At 38.2% G+C, this 17,149-nt stretch overlaps 1 protein-coding gene across 1 annotated transcript in view; it reads left to right on the forward strand.

Annotated features, from left to right (window-relative positions):
* LOC122812365 (beta-1,3-galactosyltransferase 2-like) overlaps positions 1 to 14,939 on the forward strand; it is a 79,310-nt gene extending 64,371 nt beyond the window's left edge. The window contains exon 2 of the mRNA XM_044084799.1: positions 13,537 to 14,939. Within this exon, the coding sequence (XP_043940734.1) occupies positions 13,561 to 14,580 (1,020 nt within the window). The 5' untranslated portion in view covers positions 13,537 to 13,560 and the 3' untranslated portion in view covers positions 14,581 to 14,939. The remainder of the gene's footprint in view (positions 1 to 13,536) is intronic.
* Positions 14,940 to 17,149: the final 2,210 nt, after the last annotated feature.

The raw sequence follows: 17,149 nt of genomic DNA on the forward strand, positions 1-17,149 counted from the left end.
GAAATCTGAAGGGGCAGCTTTGTGCCAAACTAGTAGTGGATGGCACCACTCATACTGACCCTGAAGATATCTCCAACCTGTTAACAGACAGATTTGGGGCAAGCTTCATCCCCTCTGTCCCCACCAGATATACTCAAAAGCATATCTGTCACCAGTCCTCTACCTAGTATCTCCAAAGAACATTTCATAACTGCACTTCCCATGGTCAAAAAAAAAACATGTGGGAATGGATAGCATCCCAGGCTGCCTACTAAATGGTCTGTAACAAGACTATAGCATCGCCAGTTGACATTCTCTTCAGCCACACTATAAATACTGGCTTTGTCTCAGCAGAGTGGAACACAGCAATAGTAATTCTCTTGTACAAAAGGGGTCGATCAACCAACTCTGAGAACTATAGACCCATAAACCTAACTAGCCTTATCTGCCAGGCCGTGTAGAGAATAATCATAGACCTTATCACCAAAGACATAGGTGACCTTCAAACTCTTGACCTGATGCAGTCTGGCTTCTTTAAGGGTAGATCATGCTTATTAAACCTGGTGGACTTTTTCCAGAATATCACCAAAGCCCTGGATGGATGAAGACAAAACACTACATACAGCCTATCTTGACTTAGCCAAGGCTTTTGACACAATCCTCCACTCAGGCGTCATTGCTAAACTCGCACAGCTGAGAATTAACCCATATGTCACTAGATGGGTAGCCAACTGGATCACTGAGCAAACACATACAGTCAAAGTTGAGGATTCCATCTCTAGCAGCAGAGTAGTTACCACTGGGGTACCACAAGGATCTGTGCTGGACACCCTTCTGTTTGGAATCTATTTCTCAGAAGTCTAGCAAACATAGATGGCCTGTGGCTTACCATGTTCACAGATGACTGTAAACTGGGTGTAATCACTGAGTGCCCCAATGATGCTGACATACTACAAAAAGGGTTGGGTCCAAATGGAGAGATGATAAAATCTGCAAAAAGAGAGAAGTATTGCTGGAACTGAATTCTTCCTCAAGTCTTGGTGAGTACCTCCATGAGGTGGTCCCTGTTCTAAGTGCCCAGTCCTAGTAGGTACATTGGCACCAGGACTGGAAAAAATGACAGTGTAGAATCCACAAGAGATGGAAATATTCCTACCATGGGGCTAGGCCAGGCCCAGAGGGAGGATGATCCCCTGTTGTAGAAGGAAGTAGCAGTAAACAAAAATCACAAAAACTTATAGGCCAAAAAAGAGCCATACAGACAATAGAGTTGACTATTGAGGATAAGAAAGTAATTATGTATTGTTACTATTATGCAAGAAGCCGAGAATTTCTAGACAAAAGAAATTCAAAAAGATTGAGATAAATTAGAGGAAATAAAAATGCTGCCACAAGAAGCTTCAGATAAAAATTTGTGTTCATCACTCTAAAGATCTATGAGAAACACCATACGGACCAATAAACCTTGTGCAGTTGGAAAAAGAAGTGACTGAGGAAGTACAAAAATTTAAAGAACAAAATTTAGAGACATTTGAAGAGTATAAAAAGGAAATCTGGACATGGAAAAAAAGAGAAATCTGATATGGTTCAATATGTATGCAAAGGACAAAGCCAAATTAATCAACACAAAAAGTCAGCCTCAGAGATACTCAAAGAGAAATATAGGCAAAGCATCCAGATATGGAAAATATCACAATAAAAAAATAAGATCACAGAGAGGGAATGTAGAACTGAAAATCAGTCAAGTAGAAGTTAAAAAATAAAAGCTGAAGTTATGGAATATTTGCAAAGTGAAGGATTCATTATAGAAAGTCTAGCACAGGTCATATCACAGCATGATGGAACAACTAGTCCCCAAAGTAAGGAGAAACAAGAGGATCAGGAGACATCTGAAGAAGAAATATGGACATGGGAAAGAGGAAGAGATTTAATATGATGTAATATTTATGCAAAGGAGAAAGCAAACCTAATATGTGCAAAAAAGAGCACCAAAGATATTTGAAGAGAAAAACAGGCAAAGATATCCAGATATGGAAAATTTTGCAATACAAAAAATAAGAAAATAAAAGAGAAAAAGTAGGAAAAAGGATTAGTAATGGAGAAGGTAAAGAAATAAAAACTGAGGTTATGGATTACTTGCAAAGTGAAGAATTTAGTGTAAACAATTTAACTCAGATTAATGACAAAACAGGATAGATCAATGGACACCCAAATTAAGGAGAAACCAATGGAGCAGGAAGCATCTAAACAGATGACATATGAAGATACTGTGGAGCCTCCCACAGAAAACCAGTACAAAGGTTCAGTTGGAGCTACAAAACAAGTGAAAGAACAGGAAACTGTGGCAACTCTGACACAGTCAATGTCATGGAGTGATAGGCCAGTTAGCTCCCATATGAAAGAGCAATGGATTACACAGGGTGAAAATGAAAAGAACATGGCACAGGAAGAAGCTCTGGAACTTTTTATAGAATGCCTGCAGGAAATGGCAAACAAAGAATGTGCCCTCAGTTTAGGAGAAAATGATCTAAGAGAAGAGTTACTTGATTTAATAGAGATGGATAGACAAGTTAGAAGTTTGATAAAACAAATGCACACTGTAATTAGGACTGTCCATAGATATTCACATGATATAACAGAAGTAAATAGGATACATTACTGTACAGCCAAATTAATAACAGATAAAGTACTGCCACAAGAACACATGGTAGTAAGGGAAAGGACAGGAAGAAATCAAATGCCACCATGGAAGTATCAAATAGACAAAACTATAAAGCAGCTAAGACAAGAAGATCCACTGTTAGAAAAGTATAGAAGAGGGAATAGATCAACAAAAATACTCAGAAAGATAGATGTGATAAAAGCAATGCGCAGTATTATAACAGATTAGGATTATCATGCACTGTCACAAATAATAAACTAAAAATACCAGCACACGCAGAAAACTTAGATACACAGATAAATATAAAGGAAAAGTACAAAATAAGCAATTTATTGATGACCTCAAAAAAGTTTTATAGAGAACTGGGAAACAATGTAAAATGAATTGAAAGACCACCAAAAAAGATGAAATAGATACATTTTGGAGAAATATTTATGAAGATTGTGTGGAACATAACAAAGATGTTAAATAGAAGAAGTAAAAGAAAGAATAAGAAGTTAAAATGCACAGGATATGAAATGGGATGAGATAACAGCCACAGAGATTGAAACAAAGTTAAGAAAAACCTCTAAATGGAAAACCCCAGGCCCAGATGCAGTACCTAATGTCAGGCTAAAAGTATTAACATCTTTGCACAAAGATTTAGCCATGAGTTAGAGCTATTTATGTGCACACCCTGAACAGACACCAGCCTGGCTAATAACAGAAAGAACAATGCTACTACTTAAGACTGAACCTGCAAGCTACCCTAAAAATTATAGACCAATAACTTGCCTTCCAACGATGTATAAACTATACACTGGAATTGATGCTGACAGAGTTTATATTCATTTAGAAGAAAACACAATTATGGCAATAAAACAAAATGGTAATAAAAGAAAGTCATATGGAACAAAGGATCATTTGTTAAATAAAGTCATAGTGAAGAACTGTAAAAAGGGGGAAAAATCTAAGTATGGCATGGATAGACTATAAAAAGCATTTGACAGTATCCTACATTCATGGATAAAAAATTGCTTAGAAATGTATAAGGTACACCCTAAACTGATTGATTACATTACAGTGACCATGAAACAGTGGCAGACCACTTTACAATTAAGCCTTGATAAAGGACAAATTATTATTCCAGGGATAAAAATCCAAAGGGTGGATATTCCAGGGTGACTCTGTCACCACTGCTCTTTTGCCTTGCCCTTAACCCATTAAACTCTCTGCTTAACAGATTAGACCATGGCTATAATTTGGCTCCTAGAAAACAACAAAGTATAAAGACTTCTCATCTTTTCTTTGTTGATGATTTACAACTCTATAGCTCATCAGATGAGGAACTGAAAGCACAACTGCAAGTAGTTAAAACCTTTTCAGATAATACAAGAATGTAATTTTATTCTTGATAAATGTGCAAAAGCAACCTTTAAAGCAGGAAATCTGCAGCACCAAGAAAACATCCGTTTAGGACAAGAATGTGATATAAAAGAAGGGGGAGTATATAAAATTTGTGAATTCATGGAGGATCATCAATAAAATCTGAACACATGTGAATAAAACTCAGTAAGGAATATTTTAGAAGATTCAAATTAATCCTGAAAACAGTGTTGACATCAAGGAACAAAGTTCAAGCTATAAACCAATTTTTCTTCCTGTCTTAATGTACAGTTTTGGAGTGATTGACTGGCCCCAAAAGGTGTTGGATAGATTAGACAGGAAAACAACAAGAATGCTTCATGCTCATCAAATGTATAAAAATCAATGCAAATGAAGATTATACATTCCCTATTCTGGAGGAGGTATCAGCCTCCTTGAAATTGATTACATATACAGGTCTGCAATCATGGGACTGCATACACATCGCTAACCTCACAAGACTCAAACATTGTGAAAATTTTGATACATGAGGAGAATAAATCTACAATGATTTCCCTTCTTAGTCTAGCAGATGCATATCGGCATCATGCTGGAATGGAAATCAAACCAGAAGTAGATAAAAATCAGGCAGCAATTGAATGTGCCAAAAAACAAAAGAAAGAATATAAGGTAAAGGATCAGATGAAAAGGCAAGAAATGTGAAAAATGCATAAATATAGTTGCAAGTATAGAAAACTCCTGGAACAACCTCATGTTGATCAGGATCAAACACAGGAATGGTTAAGGAGAGGCAAATTCAAACCGAAAGATAAAAGGTTAATACTGGTGGCCCAAGTAAGTGGATATGTACACATTGGTTTAGAAAGTCCATTAAAAATGTGGGAGAAACAGACACATGTAGATTTTGCAAAACAGAATTGAAAACAGTTGCACACCTTGTTGCTGGTTGTGACATACTAATGGCAGAAGGACTGTATAGTGAAAGTCATAATAATGTGGCAAGACTGTTGAATTGGGGATTGTGCAAAAAGTATTATACTGAAGCAGCTGAAAAACACAGGAAACATGATCCACAAAGCATTATAGAAAATGATGAAGTTTAGCTCCAATGGAATCATCCATTACCAGCAGTTCAAAGGATAGATACAAAAAAAAACAGATATAGCGGTCCATGAAAAGAAGACAAAAGTAGCATTGATCACTGAAATCACTGCACTCAGTGACTACAGTGTCTTATGTACAGAGACACACAAAATCATAAAATATCAGGATTTGCAGGCAGAAATGAGAGCAATGTGGAAGAAAGATACCCACATAGTTCCAATAACAGTATGGGCAACAGGTTTTATAAAATATAATGTACAGTCGTACTCAGATATGTTAGTGATATATGTAACGCCATACGAATTGCAGAAGGAGTCATTACTGGGCACATTGTGGGTGCTGCAAAGAGCACTTCTAGCTGACATAAAAGACTGAAACAATACTAATTTTATGAACTTTAATCATACTTTGACGTAGGAATGGGATCCACTCCCATCATAGTATTAGGAAGCCAAAAGATTTAGAGAAATTAAGAACTGGGAATTAACCCATTCATCACTAGATGAGTAGCCAACTGGATTACTGACAGAACATAGACAGTCAAAGTTGGGGATTCTGCCTGTAGCAGGACAGTAGTTACCATTGGAGTACCACAAGGAGCTGTGCTGGGCCCCCTTCTGTTTGGAATGTAGTTCTCTGAAATCCAGAGGAAAATATATGACCTGTGGCTTACTATGTTTACAGATGACTGTAAACTGGGTACAATCATTGAGTCCCCCAACGATTGTGACATACCACAAAAAGGCCTTACACAGACAAATGATTGGTGCCAAAGCCATGGAGTCAAAATAAATGAAAAATAATGTATCATCTCTTTTGGCAAAGGGGGAGTCCCTGCACATTACAATATTAACAGTGCCCCTTTAGCTGAAACCCTGTGGTGAGAGATTTGGGAACAAAAGTTGATAGCAACCTTAACTTCGATCACCAAGTGTCCACAGTTGTAAGGAAGGCCTTCTATGTTGCACATCTCATAAGTAAGAGCATCGCATCCAGAGCTAATGATGTTATAACTCTCCTGTATTCATCCCTTATCAGACCACTAATAGAGTACAATGTTCACTTCTGTATATACCTCACTAGACACATGCAGCAGCTGGAGAGACCTCAAAGGTTTCTCACCAAGAGAATTGAGGGCCTGCAACACATGACCTACATGGACAGACTGAAGGCCCTGTCACCTTAGTCTGTATCTTATAGGCTGCTGAGAAGTGACTTGTGTCTGGCCTACAGAGCAGTCACAGACCCTGTCCTAATAGAAATGCTGCACAACCAGAAATCACACGGGACACTATTCACTAACTCTAGGAATCTTAATCTAGCCTGCGACATTAACAGGACATGCTGGAGAGACAGATATGTCTCCTAGAGATTGACATTCCTCCAAATCATGGAACACAGAGCTCCTCAATGACCCTATTTAAGTGTAACTTAGACAACTGCATGGAAAACCATAAATTTACCGCAGGTGTGTCACCCATGTCCCTCTTAAATAAAGGCAGTTGGTGCTGATCATACACATACTGCAAACATAGACCATACAAGCTGGTCAATAAGGGAAGAATCGTATAATATGGCTAGGCTTATAAAGGCCCTAGGTCCAATAGCCTAGTAACCTCCTATGAACCTATGGTGATGTCTGCCTGGGCTACAGGCCAGTATCTGCTCCTGTCCTGGTAGGATAGTTGCATACACAATAATGTGATATAGCTGATTACATCAGTATTGTCTGTTGAGCGTATGGTGGTACATCAGCATTGTCTGTTGAGCATATGGTGATAGTGTCCCACATGGTGTAAAAGGCTCATTCTAACATCAAGTAACAGCTCACAAACACACACAGACACACAGACACACACACACACACACACACACACACACACACACACACACACACACACACACACACACACACACACACGCAATTGACTGTAGGGAGAATAGAACCCCTACCTAAGTACACAGACTACAAAACACAGTAATATACGCAAGCTCTATGGCACAAGTCTGAATTCTTCATGTCTGCAGATCAACATATAGTGGATAACATCATCAGTGCATGTTGTACAGAAGAAGATGGGAGACCTGCCTGAAATGGATATGTAGGCAGGTGCAGGTCTCAAAATATCAGCAAGCCATGCCATTGGAGAGGTAACTGTAGGACAGCATGTCAATTCTACTGAGTAGAGACACACACCAAGATGACTGCATGAGAACAGAACCTCTACATAGCCAAGTACACAGAATATAGAACACAGTACTCTACGCAAGCGCCACAGCACAAGTCTGACTTATACATGTTTGCAGGTCAGCATATAGTGGATGACATCAGCAGTGCATGTTGAAGTGAAGAAGGAGGGAGGTCTGCCTGAAACTGATGTGTAGGCAGATGCAAATATCAAAACACTGCCAATTTATGAGATTGGTGTAGTAACTGCAAGATATACACTTGCTCTTCTGTTTGGATGCCTCACACACACACACACACACACACACACACACACACACACACACACACACACACACACACACACACACACGCACACATACACACTTGACTGTAGTGAGAACAGAACCCCTACCTATCTAAGTACACAGACTACAGAACTCAGTACTTTACACAAGTGCCATGGCACAAGTCTGACTTTTACATGGCTGCAGGTTAACTTATGGTAGATAACATCAGCAGGTCATGTGGGGGACTACCGGTTGGGAGGCCTGCATAGGCACATAGATTCATAGGTTCATATGGGACCAGTAGTCTAACTGTAGAGTGCTTCCTAGGTGTGTAGAAGCCTAGCTGTGTAAAACACGTGTCCTTATTGAGCATAGTTGGATGTTTGAGTTTAGGAGAGTAAGTCTGTCAGGACCACCTATAAGTCCTGTCTAGGAGGCAGCACATATCATTATATATTACACTTTGTAGTGTGGTTGCTATACATGTGTAAAAAATACTGAGACCCCAGGGTTACATGGCTTGGGGGGGAGACAACACATATAGTGTATGTATTGTGAATATATGATGTATACTTAGAATGTGCCCTGAATTTGCAATGTTTTCACATTTACTTTTATGTCATGCAAACGAAATGAACAATAAACAGCAATAAGAAAGCATCATATATACAGTTCCATAGTGCAGTGAGCAGTGGATTTGTGTGATGGTTAACAAAGTGTACATGTACGTGAGTTACACCTGTTTGCAGGAAGGTAAGCGGTGCACAAATGGGAGCCACATTGTTAACTTCAGTAAAAATAACACTGTATTGAATATAGTGTATTCAAACCTGGGACCATGTCTATGACAGTCCTACACTTATACCTGTTGCCATAAGAATGTTGAGGAAACAGTTGTCTATGTTGCACTTCATTGTTGTAAACGGCAATGTCACAGCAGTAAAACAAAGGTTGCACACTCTGTACTAAAACCCAGTACCATCTGTACTCTAGGTCAGGTTTTCATAATGGCCAAGGGTATTAATTGAATCAATACAGTTACTATTTTTGGCTGTCTGCTTTGTAGGTGGTCCACCGTGCTTCACACAAACCAGATACACACAGCCATTACCTCCAACACATCACACAAAAAGTACAATGAAAAACTAGAGGAATAAGAAAGAAAACCTTAGTAATGGACACATACTGGTAAAAATAGTGTCTGCTGTCACATGTTAAGGTACGTTTTGTACAAATCCGCCACAATTTGCTTCATTACTGCACCAAGTTAAGATATACAAATTTGCCATAATATTATTAAAGAATACATTCTAGGTTCTGGACTTAGCTTGCAAATGCAGCAGTTGAGACAATTTTATTTCAGACCTAGAATTTCCTTGTGTCTACTCCAATGGTATTGACACATGCAGGAAAAAACAGATTGTAGGCTACATGGATGCTTTATAGTGCCACCATACTGAAAATCACTGCTTATGCAGTAATTAGCACCTATGGAAAACATATGCTAATTTACTGAATATATTTACTATGACAGGTTAGCATAATGGTTAAGGTGTTTACTTTACTATATGATCTAAACTGATGCCCATGAGTGCATGATGCACACCTACATCCCACTGTGCTCACTGATGCTGAAATAAGGTGAACACAGGGAATCTTATTACTTTTGTCCATGCCTGTGATATTGCACAAACATGCAGCTCAAAAAGTAGAGAGAAGGTTGCAGCCTCTGTAGTAGAAACCAGGACCTTCTATACTCTAGTCCTACACACATACACATGCTGCCACAGAAATAGTTATGTGACAAGCATCTAGAAACCTGCCATTCATTTCTCCATTTTCTGTGGTTGAGCTAAGCACTGCATTGCTCAAACAAAGATGACAATTAAAAAATATATAAATATAAACTTAATGCAGACAGATATGACACATTTTAACAAACAATGAGGATGACACAGAACTTGTGAACTGTGCACTGCTTGCATTCACTTTTACACTTTACAGACCTACATGTACACCTTTGTAAGCATATCCTAACACACCCCTGATGTCATCATTCACTGTTGCCATGCATTCAACATGAACACTGTGCAAGTTCCTACATGAAGTGAACATCCCTACACAGTTACAAGTTTTTGGGATTCAGCAATTCTAATGAGTTTTGACCTCATTTGCATCTACAAAGTGCTGACAGCTCTTAATCTACACAGTTAGAACTGTGAAGGCAAGGAAACTGAAGGGGAGCCCAATACTGTTCAGTCAAGTGAGTGTATTACTGAGATATATATCTGCACAGAGGAATGCAGATTTTGGATTCTATGTTTCATGGGGTTTACACTTTTAGCTGTCCACATTAGTTATGAGTGCATTGTTCATTTGGGGGCGGTGGTGCAAAGCTGCATTTATGTCGTGGCACTTAATATACAATTGTTGCTATTGTTAATATGATTTTCTATCATCCAGAATGTATAATAATGTCATAATGTGTATGGTGTTACATGTTGGGATGTGTTATGTACAAATGCACCAACATTTATTGCTCTTAATTCTGTGTAGATTCCTATGTGTGGCTGTATTCGGAAAATTTTCCAATACATGACCAACATGAGCATGGAGTCTACATGATTATCTTACAGCTTGTTGAATCACTGCATCATTTTGATTTTCTTCATTAGCATACAATTCAGCTGCTTATGCTGTAACTTGCATGTCACAGAAGTTTCCGTGTTTGCTCGTGAGTGCTTGCTGCTACATGGAATTTACTGAATCTAAAACTTTTTGCAGCTGTGTGTGCATCACACCGGTAAAAATGATCTTGTAGGTTTTATTGAATCTCCAGACAGATATTAGTGTGTGTGAGTGTGTGTGCGTGTGCGTGTGTGCATGTGTGTGTGTGTGTGTGTGTGTGTGTGTGTGTGTGTGTGTGTGTGTGTGTGTGTGTGTGTATATCTGTATATGCATGCATAAATATCCATTAGTGGAGATAGTTGATTAAAATTTAAATTGACCCCTCTTTTGCTGACACACTTTGGTCAACAAAACAGATGGTTGACAGTTGTGCTACAACACACAATAGTAGGTTTGAGGACTATGCTCTTTCCCCAGAGATTATTTGAGTGCAGATTTAGAATAAATAATTAACAGGGCACCTCCTACATGGGCAGTGCAAGGGGACTAGCCACTTTGTAATGACACTTGGGCCGATTTAATAAAGCTTACATAGTGGTTGTTCATTGTTTCCACATCGCGGCATGATGAGCACATAGCAACTGGAAATTTTTAATTCACTAAGTCTCTTGTGAAGGCACACACCCCTGTGGGCACTGTTTAAGCACCATGGCATGTTAATCAGTTGAGACCAGGAGACACCAGAGTGATTTATCATGCAAGAAGTCAACTGTACACACTGGGTGATCATGTTCCATCTGTATTCAAAAACTTTTTGAATACAGCCATGGAATTAGTCTACACAGAATATCTTGCAACCTCTTAGAGCAAGAAATCTGTACAAAGCCATCAGTAATGTGGGAGCAAAAGGCCAGAAATAGGGACACGTTTTAAATATTGCTCTTACAAGCTCAGGAAATTGATAGAACAACAAGTTTGCAGCAGCAGCAGTTAACAGCTTTGCATACCTTCTGACCATTCATACAATACCTCTTAGCCTCTTAGCACAAGAAATAAAGACATGTTTTAAATATTCACTCTTATTAACTTAGAAAGTTGCTAGAATAACAGGATTTGTGTTAGCATGCATTATCTGAAGGTTATGAAGTCTGACACTGAAATGCATGTTATTATTTAGCCAGTGATTACAGACCAAAAATGTGAGGCAAAAACTGGAAATTCTGCACAAATCTGTACAGCTGAGATGTATGCTAGATCAAGGTATCAGGTAAGTGAAAATAAACAGGGGACAAAGGCTCAAAATAGGAACATTTTTTTGAACTGTAATACCCTTATTTCTGTGTTCAACATTCAGCTCTCATTCAGTTTCCCTAGCTACACAGTTGCTAACCATGTAGATTCAGGCCTATCAGTGTAGTGAAGATGCAATTGAGGTCTTAACTCATAGAATTGCTGAATCCAAAAAAACTGGACCCGTGTAGGGTTGTTCTCATTATGTAGGCACTCCATCAGTGCTTGTGTTTATGGGATGGCAACTGTGTTTGCTTACATCAGGTGGGTATGTCAGATTAGACGTATAGCAACTGTGACTGCTTACATCATGTGAGTGTGTCAGGTTAGAGGGATGGCAACTGTGGTTGCTTACATCAGGTGGATGTGCCTGTCAGGTTAGAGGGATGGAAACTGTGATTGCTTACATCAGGTGAGTGTATCAGGTTAGACTTATAAAGTGTTACATTAGGTCTGTCAAGTTTGGAAATATGTAAATAAGTTAGCAGTGCACAATTCACAGGTTCTGTTTCATTAACATCCAACCTCCTCATCATTTGTTGGCAAATTGCATTTTGTCTGTCAGGTTTTTAATATTAGTTAGTATAAAAGAAATGAAAAGAAAAGACAAGAAATAAAAGTAAAACAGAGAAATATTTGAAATCAGGAAAAGCAATCTATGACATACACAGTGGAAAATGTTAGTACAAATGAGATATGTCTAGTGCACCTTCAAAAAAACAGGATTTATGCCTTATCCTTCTTTGCCACACAAACAGCTTTGCAGCAAAAAACTGACGGCACTCTTCACACAACCGACTGCAAAAGAATGAAAACTGATATCAAACAATAGAACTGTTATTTTCACATTTACTATTATATTTTGACATAGTGTTCACACAACCTGCTATGATTATCACTTATATATTTACTGTTCTGTTTTATTTCTCTCTGTTTCCTGGTCATTCATCAGTTATCTGCCCAGTACTCTGAGAGATGCAGTCTGTAAGCCATGTTATATCATTGGCCTTAAAATGTGTGAGTATATTAACTGGCAACAATATGATATGCATTTGCCAACAACTGAAGTGCGGGTATGATGGCACAAACAAGCATAGACTGTTCTTTTCAGAGGGGGGCAAAGTTGACTTACTGGTGTGACACATACAATGATACAACTGTTCTGTTCAGAGGGGGGAAACAAACCTGAGTTGCTGTTATGGTACACACAAGGATACTCTGCTCTTGTTACTCTCCTTGTTTTGCATCCTGCCTGTTGTTTGATCATAGGAGGGTTGTGAAGTCAGAAACCGCAGTGTGTATCATTACTTTCTAACTTCTCTTGTCAATATTTTTGGTACAAACGTATGGTGCTAAACTGAGGGCAGGCAGTGATCATCAGTACTTTTGAGAGGTATGACTGTATGAATTTTGATGCCTGAGGCCTATTACTTAGTAATGGACACATAAGTCAAATAAGTCTCTGCTGTCACATGTTACAGTAATGTTACAAATCTCCCACTATTTACTTGCTTACTGTAGGAAGTGATGTAATACAAGGATATGCCATAATATTATTAAACAATACACTCCAGGTTCAGGACTTATTTTGTAAATGCAGCAGTTGACACAATGTTAGTCCAGGGCTGACTTTGTGTGATGAAAGCAGTAATAAATTGCAGATGCAAAATAATTACTATACAATGTAATACCAGATAAACAGTCACTGCTAGTATGATATACAACTGTAATGTTGCGGTCTGCTAAAATTTCTATTTTATCTCTCTTAGAATGATTGCCATTTTTCTGTGTGCATCATATACTATTAGAAAATAATTGTCTGGAAATGACTTCCTAGGAATCCACTGGAAGTGGGACTTCTCAGCTGCACATTCCCAATTAACAGATATAAATAAATACATAAATAAATACATTCTGAAAATGTTTCATTGTACATGAAACATTTTACTGTTTTTTGTGAGCATTATTTGCAAACTGACATGTTGTAAATAAGTCTCCTGAATATTATCTTGTAGAATGCAAGCTAAATTGTTGTTTGTTTTCTGTTTCAGGGACACAAGACGCCTGACAATATAATGAATTTAAGAAGGCGCTGCACATTTTCCCTGGTTTTATGTTTTGTGCTGATATCCATGGTGTCACTGTTTATGTACATCTCATTAACAACACAAAGCAATCATGTGTACACATTCAGTAAAGCTAATATTGTTAAGGAATCCATTCCAGCATCTCCAGGTTTTAAATACCCACTTGACTTTGTTTATCCTTATAACTATAAATTTACTCTTAATGAACCAGAAAAATGCCAGCACAAGGATGTATTTCTTGTTCTCCTAATCACAACAAGGGTAAATGAATTTGCCACTAGATTTGCAATCCGAAAGACTTGGGGTAATGAAGGCTTGGTACCTGGAGTTTTCATTGTAAGGCTGTTCTTAGTTGGGATTGATAAACATTTTCCAGACCTTCTTCAGGAGTTGTTGAAAGAGGAAAGCATGTTGTTTCATGATATTATTCAACAGAACTTTGTTGACTCCTCCATCAACCTGACCATCAAAACTCTGATGGGGCTACAGTGGGTCAACACCTTTTGTCCAAAAGCATCTTACATCGCAAAACTTGATGGGGACATTTTTTTAAATACAGAACACTTAGTGAGGTTTCTGAATCCTAACATGCTAACAAAAGAAAATTATTTCACAGGTTATGTAATAAGAGGAACTGCCCCATATCGAGATAGTGCATGGAAGTATTATGTCCCTTATGAACTCTATGAACCTGACTATTACCCTCCATACTGTGGTGGAACTGCCTATGCATTTTCTGGAGACATGGCAAAGAAGATATATGATATTGCTCATGTTATTAAACCTTTTAATATAGAGGATGCTTTTATAGGTGTGTGCCTGGAGAAATTGGGCATAAATATCTCAGAACCTAAAAAAAACATCTTCTATGGACACAAGATGGAGTATGAGACATGTCGCTTCTCAGAGTTAATTACAGTTCACCACATCAGTCCAGAAGAACTTCTACAAATCTGGCCAGTCTTTATGACATCAAAAGATAAATGCCAATCTGCCAAGGACAATTAGAAGTCATATATGGACCTGTGATCTGATAGAGAAAGTCCAAGAGATGATCTGCCCCAAATGAACTGCAGCTGGAACAGAATTTGACCTGGAAGGTTTGATAATAGTATTAGGAGTGTAATATATTAGAAAACATTGACAAACACTACTGTTCTAGATTATATTTCTTTACTATAGTGTATCCACAATCTAATGAAAATGTGTGTAAAACTGTAACACCACAGAATGAAAGATGGGTTTTCAGGTGGCTATTAGGATCAGACTCACTACTATCTTTTAAAACACACGCCTGTAAATGAGCAGAGGTACTTAAAATAAATTGCTTCACTATTACGTTATATTAAATTTTATTTACATTTAAATAAATCGCTTCATTATTACATTATAGTAAGTTTGATTTACATTTCTTTTCATAATAGAGTAATAAGGTGTGAAGTAAGTGAACATAATTTATCACTGACATTCTGTGCAGTATTATGTCATACTAAAATATGGTTAGAAATGGAACAGGTAGATTTCTGAAGAACTTCATCTTTAGAGTTAGTACATTTGGACTCTCATCAAGTTACACAGAACCGTAGAGTATACCCAGAAGGGAAAGGGTGTATAGTAAATAAATTTACTATGACAGTGTTACTACACCTATGTCTTTAGTATACTTTAGAGTCAGAAATGAATCAAAGTAGTAATGGAGCAGAAAAGGTCACAGTCTTCTTCTGCATGGTCAGAGTAAAGTATAAAACTGGAAGAAGAATTTACTTATTTTATTTATTTTACATTTGTTGACCGGGCTAGTCTATCTGGATGGGTCAAGGACACATGCTCGACTAGCATATATCCAAATCACAAAACATTGAACACACATACATGAAAGCGCTTAACATCGAAAAGCACTTCCATTTATGTGTAGTTCAAAAAAAAATCTACGTTTCTGCAGTGGGGCTTCGCCCCCCCCCCCCCGCACCCCTCCTACTTTATTATTCTCACTCCAAGATCACACTGCAGTGAGGAAAAGGGAATTTTCCCTTACCCGCACTGTAGTCTGATCTACGAAACAGGCACACATACATGGAAGCCCTTGTCGATGTTAAGCGCTTTTTTGTATGTGTGCTTCATGTTTTGTGATTCGGACATATGCTAGTCGAGCTTGTGTCCGGATCCCATCTGGATATATGTCCATTTTCAGTAGAGGCCCGGGGAGATAAGCTCCAAATAAAAATAAATGATTAACATGTAGAATGCATGTACAAAAGTTGTTTTACAGATAATTGCATAACATTTCAAAAGTTGAATACACAAAATATTACAGAATATTAGATAAGTTTGTTAGAAACTCTATACCAAAGGGGGGAAAAAAATATATATATATATATATATTTATATATATATATATATATATATATATATATATATATATATATATATATTTTTTTTTTTTAACATGCTCATTTAGGATAGAATAAGGAACTGATATGGACCAGTCCTTGATGGTACCAGTAGTAGATGAGAAGCAGTAGGTCATCAGAGGATGATAGCAATGACATTTTAGATTAGTCTGGGTTTGTACAGGGATATAGCTAGTGTATATTCAGGTAAAGTTTCAGTTTTTGTTTGAATAGTGGTCAAGAGGGCAGTGATGTCAGTTCATTTGAAAGTTGGTTCCAATTTTTTTCCAACAGCATTAGAGAACAGAGAGCTGCCAGCAATATTGTTGACTTTACTTGTGGATACTAGTAATTTATTAGATGAGCGTAATGTCCTAATTGGTTCATAGGTAGGTACTAGGCCATTGGCCCAAGGGCCTACATAAGCCTAGCCAACATGGTTCCCTGGCTTATGCCACCCAAGAAAGTTATTTTACTGTGCCACTGTCGGGCAGAGACACAGAATTGATCCCAGGGGTGTATTTCCTATTTCCCATACACTCATCAACATTTTTCTTGAAGAGTGCTAATGAAGAACTTTGCTTGACATAGATGGGTAGCCTGTTCCAGAGTATGGAAAGTCTCTGGGACAGGGATCTATCCCTCCAGCATGTCCTGTTTATTGTGGTGACAAGGTTTACATCCCTAGAGCATGTAGCTCAGAAGGATTGGGATTTCTTTAGGTGTAGCTTGTCCAACAACTCTGGGTTTGACATAACTTTATATGTTAGGCAGAGATCACCTCGAAGTAGGCGATATGCTACGTAGTAAAGCTGGAGTTTTTGAGGCGGTCAGTGTAGGGCATTTGTTTGAGGCCAGTAATCCTCTTTGTGAGGTACTTCTGTACCCTTTCCAGCTGCTGCAGATGTCGTGTGAGGTGGATTCCAAAAGGGGCGTTGTACTCTATAATGGGTCTAATGAGTGTCGAGTAGAGGGGAACGATGACCTCTTTTTTCCAGGATGAGAAACCTTTTGTGATGAGGTGTGCCATGCAGAAGGACTTCCTGACTACTGTGGTGATGTGACTATCAAAGGAGAGACTACTGTCCACCTGGGACCCAAGGTCTCTTATCACGCATTCGGTGTTAAGTAGATTGCTGCCTATGTGGTAGTTCATGGGTACAGAGTTTCTACCAAAGGGGATGACA

The sequence above is a fragment of the Protopterus annectens genome, chromosome 9.part0 (genome assembly GCF_019279795.1).
Source record: "Protopterus annectens isolate FY-2018-M chromosome 9.part0, PAN1.0, whole genome shotgun sequence".
Taxonomy (NCBI): domain Eukaryota; kingdom Metazoa; phylum Chordata; order Ceratodontiformes; family Protopteridae; genus Protopterus; species Protopterus annectens.